The sequence below is a fragment of the Lissotriton helveticus genome, chromosome 10, assembly GCF_964261635.1.
Source record: "Lissotriton helveticus chromosome 10, aLisHel1.1, whole genome shotgun sequence".
Classification (NCBI taxonomy): Eukaryota; Metazoa; Chordata; class Amphibia; order Caudata; family Salamandridae; genus Lissotriton; species Lissotriton helveticus.
The window spans coordinates 43,250,918-43,264,657 of NC_136071.1; the positions used below are offsets into that span (position 1 = coordinate 43,250,918).

The 13,740-nt window shown below is 44.4% G+C and overlaps 1 protein-coding gene across 2 annotated transcripts in view; it reads left to right on the top strand.

Annotated features, from left to right (window-relative positions):
- LOC144785866 (NACHT, LRR and PYD domains-containing protein 3-like) overlaps window positions 1-7,803 on the top strand; it is a 251,221-nt gene extending 243,418 nt beyond the window's left edge. For both annotated transcript variants that reach the window (XM_078664719.1, XM_078664720.1), the window contains one exon: window positions 6,667-7,803. In XM_078664719.1, the coding sequence (XP_078520845.1) occupies window positions 6,667-6,718 (52 nt within the window). In that variant the 3' untranslated portion in view covers window positions 6,719-7,803. The remainder of the gene's footprint in view (window positions 1-6,666) is intronic.
- The last annotated feature ends 5,937 nt before the right edge of the window (window positions 7,804-13,740 follow it).

Consider the following 13,740-nt stretch of genomic DNA (forward strand, 5'->3'; position numbering starts at 1 on the left):
CACTCGCCTCTCCTAACAACTCTACTCAATTTTCCATTCAGACCATCTCTTCCGTCAGAACTTACCAGCCTCCCCCCCAAGGGGCACCCTCATTCAAGAATCTAATCCCTGTCCCCCTTATCAGTCCAGACACTCACATCACCAAAACAGTTGCGTCAGAGCTACACTGTATGCTCCATAACTGCAGATCTGCAACCAAACACAAACTGAAAATCTCTGACACTATTACTCACCACAATCTCGACATGCTCTTTCTCACTGAGACCTGGTTTAATGACTCCTCTCACACTTCATAAGATCTTTTGATACCTACCGACTACTCTATCCTCAGCAAGGACAGAACAGGCAAGATCGGGGGAGGTGTTGCGATTATCTTCAGAAACGCCCTCCAAATCAAAGCCTTTCCCACCATTCTCTTTCGCACCTTTTAATGCCTTTCCCTAGAACTCCAAGTTCATCATGGCACACCCTTCAGGTTCCATACCATCTACCACCCACCTGGTATTGCTCGTCCACATGGAGGAATTCATCGACTTCATTAGTGACCAATATTCACAAAGCGACAAGCAGATGTTCCTAGGTGATTTCAATCTCCACTGGGGCTCCTTGGAAGACTCGGCTGCCAACAAGCTTGCAACCTTTCTCTCAGCTAACGATCTTGCCCAACACTGCTCGGAAATTACACACGTCAAGCTCTCAATTCTGGACCTCGTTATTTCCAAATCAGACCAGATTACCACTGCTCCACCCATCCGTGTTGACTGGTCTGACCATTTCCTCATTTCCTTCTGTTTTCACCTCTCACACATTTTAACTCTCGGCCAACCTAAAAGAGTCTCTATGTGGTTCCGTAACACAAAAAACATTGATCTTGGGACTCTATGTAATTCTGCTATGCATTCACTTCCTAGTCTAGACCCCAATACGGATGTCAACGACCTCACTCCCCATTGCCTCTCAGTCCTTGCAGTCAAAATCGACAAGGTTGCTCCACTCCAAAGCAAAAGGAAAAGACCCACCCCATCAGCTCCTTGGTTCAATAGAGCTCTCTATGACGAAAGGAAAAACCTTAGAATCTTGGAGAAGCACTGGAGACAATCTCCATCCACCCCCAACCTCTCTCTTTTACGTTCATCAAGATCCAAATACCACAAGCACATCTTTCCTGAAAAAACATCACATTTCAGATCCCTCCTCGATTCAGCTAAAAACAGACCCAAAAAACTTTTCAACCTTATCAAAAACCCAAATTGTTCTCCCCAAACCATCAAGCCTGAGGATGCTTCAAAGAAAGCAACTGAGTACGCTATATTCTTCAATCAAAAGGTAAAATCTCTGGTGGAACAGGTCACCCACCCCAACCCCATTGAGGAGCGAAAATCCATTCCTTAGTCACTTGGCAGAACTTTGCCGCCATCTCGGAGGATGATCTCCTTAAATGCATCTGCGAAACCAAACCCTCCAACCATTCTTCTGACCCATACCCAGTGGCATCGCCATTGATTTCTATACTAACACTCTCTCCTACTGGACCAGACTAGTCAATCTTTTCCTCAGTCAAGTTGTCCTCAAAACAGGACAGGCTACCCCCTTCTAAAAAAAACCCTCTGCAGATGCAAATGACCTTAATAACCTCCGCCCCACCCCCAATCTCCCTTTTCTTTCAAAGATCACAGAAAAATGCGTTGCAAAACAACTTTCCCAACACATTATAGACAATAATCTCCTCGACATGTTCCAGTCGGGCTTTATTCAAAATTGCAGCACTGAAACAGCCCTGCTGCGAGTGATCGATGATGCGCTGCATATTCGCGATTTGGGGGAATCGTGCCTTCTGATTCTTCTTGACCTCTCTGCAGCTTTTGACACTGTTAATCACAACACCCTCCTTAACATTCCTCAACAGAGAATGGGCGCGGAAGGCACAGTACTCAAATGGTTTGCCTCTTTCCTCTTGGACAGATCCCAAATGATCAAGATTGTGAAAAGTCTCTCGTCTCCAATGGTGGTTGGTCAAGTCTCCCTCAAGGTTCTATCCTTGCTCCCACTCAGTTTAATCTCTATCTGGAGCCATTAGGGAACCTCCTAAGCAAATCTGGAATTCTCTACCATCTCAATGCGGATGACACCCAAATCTACCTCAAGGTGTCTTCCCCTCATGATCTCTCACTACTCAACTCTACTCTCAACTCTATTCACAACTGGATGTTAGTTCACCAACTCATTCTCAATCCCTACAAAACGAAATTCCTCCTCTTATCTAGCTCTCTCTCCCCGCCTCCTGTTCAATCCTGGATGGATCAGTTGAATTAACTCAACAGTAAACCCATCATTGTGGACTGAGCTAAATCCTTAGGTGTCATACTTGACAAAAGACTCAACCTAATCTCACACATCAATTCCATTGCCAAGAGCGCATGTTATCAGCTGCGCCTGCTATGGGGGATTAGTCAGTTCTTCCCAGAGAAAGACCCAAAAACCTTGGTCCAATCGCTAGTTCTCTCTAGACTGGATTATTGTAATTCTCTTCTGACGGGCTTTCCCAAATCTCACCTCTCCCCCCTCAAATCCGTCCTCCATTCAGCAGCTCGCTTCATTTCAGGGTCCAAACGAAGTGACCACATCACTCCTATCCTGTCTTCTCTCCGATGGCTTCCTATCGAGGCTAGAGCTATCTAGAAAACGGCGTGCATCACCCACAAAGCTTTGCCATCTTCCTCCCCTCGCTATATGGCGAATAAACTGAAACTGTCTGGAGGCTCAAGACCTTCTCGGAATGCAGAAAAGTTCCTTCTTGAGCCCCCCTCCTTCAAAAGGGAAAAATTGATGGCACAATCGTTCTCAGGTAATGCGGTGAGAATCTGGAACTCGCTTCCTCCTTCGCTCCGTGCCATCACCTCCATCCAGATCTTCAAAGCGGACCTCAAATCTCTTCTATTACAAAGACACTTTCAGAACTAATTCCCTCCTTCTCAGACCCCATCAGGAAGTTCTTTAGTCATTGTAAATTTGTCATATATGTATTTATATTTGTGTTTGTACATTCTGTGCTTTCTGCGTCTGATATTGTGTTCCTTTTGGGGGAGACTTACAAACTTGGAGGGGGGAAGCGAGGAGGCCCCCACTGCAGCCGCCACCGCCAGGAGTCAATCTTTGCTGCCCACAGCGCCGCCGCCCCGGGACTACCTCTCCCAGCAGCCTCAGCGGCGGCGCTGCATTCTGACATCACGAGAGCTCCAGGAGGCGCCTTAAAGCAGCGCTCTGCTCGGCGGAGCGCGGGGAGACTTACAAACTTGGAGGGGGGAAGCGAGGAGGCCCCCACTGCAGCCGCCACCGCCAGGAGTCAATCTTTGCTACCCACAGCGCCGCCGCCCCGGGACTACCTCTCCCGGCAGCTTCAGCGGCGGCGCTGCATTCTGACATCACGAGAGCGCCAGGAGGCGCCTTAAAGCAGCGCTCTGCTCGGCGGAGCGCAGGGAGACTTACAAACTTGGAGGGGGGAAGCGAGGAGGCCCCCACTGCAGCCGCCACCGCCAGGAGTCAATCTTTGCTGCCCACAGCGCCGCCGCCCCGGGACTACCTCTCCCGGCAGCCTCAGCGGCGGCGCTGCATTCTGACATCACGAGAGCGCCAGGAGGCGCCTTAAAGCAGCACTCTGCTCCGCTTCGCGGGACGCCGGGCGAAGCCCAGGCTAAGGGCGGGCCCTCTGTGGCCCTCAGAGGACCTGAGGAGGACGGGACGGGCCACCCCATTTGACTCTATCACTGGAGGAGGTATTGTGATGCTTCAATTTTATTGACTATATTGACTATTCTGCCGTTTCCATCAATATCATAGACACTATGTCCATTTGGGAAGAGCTCAACGCCCTGTGTGGCACAAAGTACATCCCTGATGCTATAACCTCCCCTACTGTGGGCACTACCTGTGTTATTTCTAATGGCTTCCCACGGGACCTAGCATCACCTGTAAATAAAGACCAAAATCAAGTAAACGCTTCGCCCCTGGATCTCAATATTAGAGGGAAGCACGACAGCGAAATTGACACTGGGAACCATGCAAGTACACAAAATCTGTGTACCAGCCCAACATCATCTCCCTCTAAATTAACAACATCAATGGAGGTCACGGCCGTGGCCAAATTAGACGACCCTGTCTTGTCCCCCCAATTGACTTTATTAACCCAAATTGAGCAACTGTTGTTAGCCGTCATCTCACCCTTGGTCTTAAAAATCAACGACTTGGGGGACAGGCTGATTAGTATCGAGGAAGTAATCAAAAAGTATCCTCCTCCAAATAATAAAATGGCTACACCCGCCTGCCCAAACCCTCCCACCGCCCCTGAAAAGCATAAGTCTGGTATTTGTAAGAATGGTGAAACTCAAATACAGCCTCCCTGTACACCTACCCCAATAGGCCACAAAGTAACTTTAAAACCTGCGTTACCAACTCATACAGTGGTTAGACCAGCTCCGGTAAGAATGCCATGTATCAACTTACCCCCTGAAGCCGCCCCATATGTGTCTGTCCTATCTGGGGTCCCTGCCCTCAGCCAGGGAACACACGAATCACAGAAGGACCTACTAAATAAGGTCATTTTCTGGCTATAAAACAATAGACCTTTGCCACCTGAGCTAGATGGTGGCATCCTGAATGTCAGGAGGGTGGGGTGGTTAGGCACGCTGCCCAAAGACATCGCTGGCGACCTGGTGCTAATTAAATTTAAAAATAGGAATATCGTCCCCTATTTGCGATTTTGCCCCCCCCCCCCCCAAAAGAGAGACATGGCACTATTCGCATTTGGGATTTGCACGATTTTTACCCGAGCCCTCCACATATTCCGATACACAGACTACCGGTAAAGAAATACTACTCCTGGGGAAGGGAACCTCGTCTCTATAGCGCAACTAACATTTTAGCCCCCAACAATTTTGAACTTTTGTCCAAAAATTGTTTTTTTAAAACCCCACCACTAAGAGGCCACTCATAAGTTTGAGCTAAACTGATAGGGTAGGATGTAACTGATAAGTATTTTACTGATAGAGGCTTGCTTAATGCTCTTCCCCGGCTCCACAGTATGTACGTATGTCTTTTTGTTTTAGAGCTGTTTTATTGAAAATGAAATCTATGCATATTGATTAGCTGATTCAATATATTTATTTAATCTTGTTTTATTAACTTTGTAATGAAATGTTACGGTGTTTATGTAATTCTATGGTGTTTATTTATGTATTGTTGATGCTTTTATGATTTTAAACTAAAATCGAATAAAGCTTAACTGACTGACAAGTGTTCCTTTTGCCTGCGTTGTTTTGATTCTATGGCCTGCTATTTTTCGCCAGGAAGTTCTTTAGTCATTGTAAATTTGTCATATATATTTATATTTTTGTTTGTACATTCTGTGCTTGCTGCATTTGATATTGTGTTCCTTTTGCCTGCGTTGTTTTGACTCTATGGCCTGCTACTTTTGTTTGTTCCATTCCTGTAACAGTTCTCTCATGTAACGTAACTAGTTCTATTGTACAGCGCTCTGACACCTTTGGGTAAAGTCCGCGCTTTATAAAAATGCATTAAATAAGACCATATTGAGCAAATGCCGAAGCCAGGCAGCTCAGTGGTTTCAATTCTGCATATTACTTGGCTGGAGACCTGTTTAGAAATAAGTGACTGGTATACTTATATGTTGGTCAAACCAGGCCCGACATCCTGTTTTAAACAGGAATGCTTTTTAATCTGAAACGATTGAACAACGGAGTAAAACTTTCTATTTTTTTAAATGACTCATAGTGTAGAATTATACATATTTATTCCCATGTAGTTAATGTCCTCTCTGAATGCTTGTGATGATCTATTGGTGGTAGCAATTAGTTGGAATGGTTTCCTGAAGCAGCATTTATTTATTGGAGTCTGTACTTTTACATTAGCTTTGATCTCATAGTATAGGCGCCCCACTTGCCTTTTGTAAATATTAATGTACATCTGTTTTAGTTGCAAGCTCACCTGAAAATGCACAGTTTTGAAATTAATTTGTTTATTTAATTTAAATAATTTTTACCGTGATATTGTTCATATGATCCCCTGATACACATTCGTGTGTAAAGCATTTAAGTGCTAGTGTGGTTCCTACTTTCATAAGGTAAGCGGTGGTATTTGCACAAAGTGTTGCTCCAGTGAGGAAATCTCTGCCGACCCAAGCAAAGGTGAAGCGGAAACACTGAGAGAACGCAGACCTTTACATATGGAATATCATGATCCCATTGTTGACCGTTGGTCATATAGGTTTCCGATTACACGTACTCACCAGGCGACTTTTATCACTGGGAGACCCCATCTTCTGGTTCCACCAATCAGGTATCTAATGCACTACATCAAAAGTGTATCTCTCCTATGTTACTAGGGAAGCGTTCACCATGGCTATTCTCAGGGATAAATAGTGACCAGGGACCAGATTTCCCTACATTGGTTTGTCCTCAAAACCCACACACACCCTGGAAGTGTTTGAGAGGGGAAAGCTGGACTGTTCACCCCTGAGATCCTCAGCAGTTCCCACAGCCTCACTGTGCAGGAGGTTCATAGCAGAAGAGCTGCTGAGGTTGCAGCGTTGATGGTAAACTCTGAAGAAGTCCTACCCATATAAACTCCATCTCTCTCTTTCTGTCCATCCAGGTTTTACAATCCAAAGGATAAGAAGTCTTCGGAGCAGAAAGAGAACTCGTAGCGCAGCATATGCCGGGATCCAGATGTCTGACTTCTCAACTGCTTTGCGGTTTTGATCACAATCCTCTCATCTCATCGTAAAATGCAATAGACTCTTCGGTGGGAAGGTTTCTGATGTGATGCATCAACAAGGACTTTCTAAGCTGGAAAAGACCTCCTCATTGACTCCTCAAAGATCTGAAATGTATCTACAAGTAATCGCTAAAGTTTACTTCTGTCCTGCGGTGGAGACACATGGAGCTCAGTAGACAGTCACTAGTTTGCTGCATGACATGAAAGCAGGTCATCAGGAAGTGGGCCACACAAGGAACTAGAGGTTGTCTTTAAAGTTCCAATTCTCAACTTGCAATGTTCACTTTCAAACTACTACTTATGAGATCTCTTATGCTTGACATTGAAGCCAGGATTTAATGAAGGAGAAAGGAGGCGGAAGGAACAGCTGACTGAGAGGGACAAATGACACATCTTTTATCAGCAGTCCAGTTTCATACATTTGAGTTGCTCTACCTGGAGGAAAACCCTATGGTAAAATATCAACCTACTGCCTCCTAAGAATCCCAAAACCTGTCCTAATCTGGTTCAGAAGATGCTAACTCTTTGAGGTAACAGACTCACCAAAATGTGGACTTTGAAGAGTTCGCTGCATGCACGATCCATCCTTTGCACGCCTTGTTGGAACTAGGCTTCATTACTTTTGTTTGCTATGTTTTTGTTATTGGTCAGTGAGTAGGCATCTCCCTAGAGTACCTTATCTAGTACTCAATAAAGTACATATTGCTGCCACCAACTGGGCAGCTAACCCACAGATAGCTATGGGTTCTTTTTCCTAAAGTAAAAATATAAGGAGTGATGCTGACCAACAGAAGTCAATGGCTCCAGTGGCACACATCTACAAATGTCTATGTTACTCAGACCTTCTGCAATAAAAGTTAGAACCACTGTAAGTCAATTCAATAAAATTCAAAACATGCAGTGAAACTTATAGCATCCCACAAGACATTGTTTCTCAAGGCTGAGCATCTACATTGGTATTCATGGCCTGGTTGTTATTACATTTTTTTTTTTTATAAATCTTGTCTGATGTTGGAATGGCTCTGATTCAAATGGCTGAGTACCAGAAGTAAAGTGAGTGCCTCCTCAAGAAGCTGATGATTTTTACAACACTGGAAGTGTGATTGCAAGAATCGGGATGAAACTGTCCATTTGTGGGCTTGACCCTGCCAAATCAGCAGCAAATGTGCAGTCTCCCATGTGGCCTTCTTCCCTAAGTGACATCCTCTTGCATGCTTTTAGAAGCTCTTTAAAATGTCTTTGCAGCATTTCCATAAGGTTTGTTGATACGTTGAACAGGCTGTAAATTAAATGTTTTGGGAATAGTAGATTTCCCAAAGTATTGCAAGTTGATGGCATCTTCATTTTCTCTATTATACATACTTTCTTTACTGATTGTAATCTCTAAATACGAATGGAAACCAATAGAGCAATCTGTTTTAGTGTTTTTACTCATTTATAAAAATGCAAAAATTAGGAAACGCCAATTTTAAAAACTAGAATAGATGTACAGATGGATCACTGACATAATATCGACGACACAAATATCGAGATACACAAATATCGAGTCAAAAATATCGATTGACAAAATATCGACTCCCTATCTTCAAACAGGTAAGTACCAAAATATCGACTCCAAAATATCGACTTACAAAAATATAGACTGTCAAAATATCGATTTTTTTAAATGTCTTAAAATTAAGTTAAAACTAATATAGTAATAAATATATTTAATATAAACTTAGAAATAATTAATAAAAAAATGTAATTTTAATAAATAATTTATATAATTAAAAAAATTATATCACCAAAAATTACACACATATATATATATATATATATATATATATATAAACATATTATTAAATAAACATATATAACATTTTAGAAAATGTTTAAAATTAATTGTTACAACTATAGTGAGTTCAACATTAGCAAAAGTGTTGGATAGCGTAGAGGTAAAATTTACTACTCCCACTCCAGTGGGTGCAACAGTAGGGAAAGCGCTGGATAGCGTATAGGTTAAAATTACTATTCCCACTCCAGGGATGTATGACGTTACAACGCATACTTTTACAACGCCTACCATTACAACAAAACTTTTACAACGCAAAAACTTTTACAACGCATACATTTACAACGCAAGATTTTACAACGCATATACCTTTACAACGCATACCATTACAACGTAAGTATTGGTAAGTATATAATAATTTTTTGAATATAAATTAATAAAAAATATTATAATATAATTTAATATAATTTAATTTTATAAAATAAATTTAATTTAAATGTAATTTTACTTTATTTTTACAAAGTACCCCTGTACCCCAAAAACCCAAAACTGACCCTGAACCCTAAAAATACCCCTTTACCCATAAACTGAAAACTGACCCTGAACCCTAAAAATACCCCTTTACCCGAAAACTGACCCTGAACCCTAAAAATACCCCTTTACCCAAAAACAGAAAACTGACCCTGAACCCTAAAAATACCCCTTTACCCAAAAACTGAAAACTGACCCTGAACCCTAAAAATACCCCTTTACCCCAAAAACTGAAAACTGACCCTGAACCCTAAAAATACCCCTTTACCCCAAAAACTGAAAACTGACCCTGAACCCTAAAAATACCCCTTTACCCCAAAAACTGAAAACTGACCCTGAACCCTAAAAATACCCCTTTACCCAAAAACTGAAAACTGACCCTGAACCCTAAAAATACCCCTTTACCCCAAAAACTGAAAACTGACCCTGAACCCTAAAAATACCCCTTTACCCAAAAACTGAAAACTGACCCTGAACCCTAAAAATACCCCTTTACCCAAAAACTGAAAACTGACCCTGAACCCTAAAAATACCCCTTTACCCAAAAACTGAAAACCGACCCTGAACCCTAAAAATACCCCTTTACCTAAAAACTGAAAACTGACCCTGATCCCTAAAAATACCCCTTTACCCCAAAAACTGAAAACTGACCCTGAACCCTAAAAATACCCCTTTACCCAAAAACAGAAAACTGACCCTGAACCCTAAAATTAAAATATTTATCAATTAATCAATTATAATTAATTACCAATTATATTTTAATTAATTACCAATTAATAATTAATTAACAATTAATTCTAAATAAATATCAATAAATAAATTAACATATTTAATTAATTATAATTAAATTACTTCCCACCCTATTCCCCTATAAACCCACAACCCGCTACAGAAAATAAATTACTAAAATTAAAATATTTATCAATTAATCAATTATAATTAATTACCAATTATATTTTAATTAATTACCAATTAATAATTAATTAACAATTAATTCTAAATAAATATCAATAAATAAATTAACATATTTAATTAATTATAATTAAATTACTTCCCACCCTATTCCCCTATAAACCCACAACCCGCTACAGAAAATAAATTACTAAAATTAAATTTTTTATCAATTAATCAATTATAATTAATTACCAATTATATTTTAATTAATTACCAATTAATAATTAATTAACAATTAATTCTAAATATATATCAATAAATAAATTAACATATTTAATTATTATTATTATTATTGGGACATTTGTAGAGCGCTGCGTTACGCACACCGGCGTGTCCGCGCGCTAAAAGAGGGAGAGGCAGCGAGCAGGGAGCACAGAAGCACAGCGGACACTTATTTAGCGTAGAGGAATGTTTTCAGTTTTGCTCGGAACCTAGCTTCCTCCGGTTCCAAGCGCAGGTCCACTGGTAGTTTATTCCAGTTACTTGCCGCTAAGCATCTGAAGGACCTACCTCCCATGCGTGCTTTTTTAACTCTGGGGATCCTCAGTAGACCGCCCCCAGCGGATCTAAGTGCTCGTGTTGGATGATACACTTCGATCAGTTTATTCAGAGGGTCGGGCGCCCTGCCATTCAAAATTCGATGACAGGTGCAGAGGGCTTTATATTCCACTCTTCTCCTCACGGGGAGCCAGTGAAGCTTCTGGAGGGCCGCCTTAGAAGGCGCCCTCTTGGGCAGCCTGAGAATCAAACGAGCTGCCGCATTCTGCAGCACTTGCAGGCGTGCCATGCTTTTTTCCGGAGCCCCCAGGTACAACAGGTTCCCGTAATCCGACCTAGCTGTCACCAGGGCATGGACCAAGGTTTGACGGGCACCGATCGGGAGTAAGTCTAGGACCTTTCTCAGTTTCTTCAGAATCCCAAAACAGACTCCTACCACCCGGTTGATCTGGGGGCCAAAAGTAAGACCCGCATCAAACCACACCCCCAGATTACGTGCCTCTTGACAGGGGGTTGGGGTTGGTCCAAGACAAGGTGGCCACCATGCCGACGACCAGGCAGACTGGGCTCTCCCCACCACCAGCACCTCTGTCTTGCTGCCATTAAGCTTCAAACAGTTGATAGCCATCCACTCGGCAAGATCTTTCATGCACGAGCGGAAGCCATCGGCAGCAAGACAGGGCGCGTGCGATAGGGAGATCACCAGCTGCGTATCGTCGGCATACGAAACTAGTTGGAGACCATGACTCTCCACAATCGAGGCAACCGGCGCGACATACATATTAAAAAGGGTCGGGCTCAATGACGAACCCTGCGGCACGCCTTGGCCCAAGGGGACCCCTTTTGAGTAGCAGTCTCCTTGCCTGACTCGAAAGCTTCTCCCCTTAAGGAAGTCCTGGATCCATCTCAGCGCGGTGCCAGAGATGCCACCTCTGTTCAGACACTGTAGCAAGATGTTATGAGCTACAGTGTCGAACGCCGCGCTGAGGTCCAACAGGATCAAGGCCATAGTTTGGCCTGCATCCACACCCTCCCTCAGATGTTCCGTAGCCATAAGGAGGGCAGACTCGGTGGAATGGCGTGGTCTGAAACCAAACTGCGTCGCATGGAGCAGTCCCGTCTCTTCCACATGCTTCTTGATTTGGGTATTAACCACCTTTTCTGCCACTTTGGACAGAAAAGGCAGGAGGGAGATGGGCCTCAGATTCTCTAATACCTCGAAGCCTAAGTGGGGTTTCTTCCGAAGCGGGAGCACCACCGCCTGTTTCCACCCCTCAGGCAGCTTCCCCGATCCGAAGGAAATGTCCAGGACATGCCTCATATAAGGCTCCAGAACTTCAAGGCTGTCCGCCAGGCGTTTGGGTGACACTGGATCCCACGGGGACCCTGATTTGACAGAGCGACACACCACTACTAAATCCTCAAATGGGGGGGTGTGGAAGTTAGTAAGATGCCCTGCCGTCTCCGTGTCCCCAAATGCTACCTCGCAGTCAATCCCAGTCGATGGATTAGGGAAAGTCGAGTAGATATTTTCGACTTTAGTTGAAAATATTCGGCAATTCGGTCACATGACTCCGTTGAGGAACTCTCCGGCTCAGTAGGTGAATTTACCGTGGTCAGAGACTTGTAAATACCGAAGAGTTCTTTGGCTGAATTCTCCGACCCCAAGATTTGTCCTGCATAGTAGGCTGCCTTAGACTTTTTAATCAGCCTATGGTGCAGGCGCCTTTTTTCCAAGAACAGTTCTCTAGCCTGATTGTCATAAGACACCCTCCAGACTTTTTCGGCCCGCCTGCAATCTGCCTTTGTTAACCTCAGCTCACCACTATACCATGGGGCTGATCGTTCTTTCCGGGCACCTGTGGATGTGCGGCAGAGTGGAGCTGTCTGGTCAAGTGCTTCAGTAATGCGCTGATTCAGGTTAGAGACCGCTGTTTCTATGTCTTCGCCACCAGGCTGACCACCCCTACTTAAAACTTGGTTGAAGTCCTCCACCGAGAATTTCGCCCACTTCCTCCTCAGATAGTTAAGGGTTGCCTGACTGGCTTTATTAGATTTTAAGCTCTGTATGGAAAATGCCACCAAAAAGTGGTCTGTCCAGGGGTCGGCTCTATTCCTGACACCTCCACACCTCCCCAGTTAGCATAAACCGGGTCCAGAAGATGTCCCTGGCGGTGCGTGGGGTCCAATAGCTTCAATTCCAGTTGAAGAGCTAGCATATCCCGACAGAAGTCCTTAACCCCTGTTTCCTCTGGGCAGTTTAAATGCAGGTTCAGGTCTCCTAATAGGAGAAATTTATCCCTGCGTAGGGTAGCCTCCATAAGGCTTTCTAGCAGGCTCTCTCTAAACTTTGTGCATGCCCCTGGCGGCCGATAAACCAGACAACCTTTGATCGTCGTGCCCCCATTGATTTGAATAGTGAAGACACCCGCCTCACTCTCCACAATCAGCGTGCGCTCTAGGCAACATCCCAAAGTGTTTCGAAAAATAATAGCAATCCCCCCTCCCACCCCCTCAGGCCTATCCTGCCTAACCCAAGAATAGTTCTCCGGCGTGGCCTCGATAATGTCCGAGTCGGAAAACTGGTCTAACCAAGTTTCCGTAAGAAACAGTAGGTCGAACTTTTTATCTAGAATCAGCTCATAAACATCGAGTCTATGTTTACGTAGTGACCTTACATTTAGGAGGCCACAGGCAAGTGCTTGCTCCGTGGTGTCCCGCAACAGAGTAGTAAAATGGTAACCGCAGTGAGGACATTCCCTTTCGTCACTCGTCATGCCATGCATACACAAGGATGCAGAGCGAGGACGGAAGCCAAGGAGTTGATCCTTAGACCAGCGGATCTTACGACCAGGGGTTAACGCCCTAGCCCGCTGTCGGCCGCGGACGGGCGCAGACGGGCTCGACTTTGGCGACACTTCGGCGCGCCTTCGTCGCGCCCGCTGCGCTCGTCCGCTGCGCTTCCGGAATGACATCCTCCTTTTAAAGCCCTCAGCCCGTCTGCCTCACCGCGACTAGACCGCTAACCGGTCACTCGCAGGCGGAAGCGGAAGTGACTGTCTCTCACCTCCACGCCCTCCGCTCAACGGTGCTAGCCACCCTGTCGGACCGAGGCGTGGAGGAGGGAAGACAAGACAGGCACCCCAATGCATCTGGTGAGTCGGGGAGTCCGGGGGGGATTCAAGAAGCCTCAG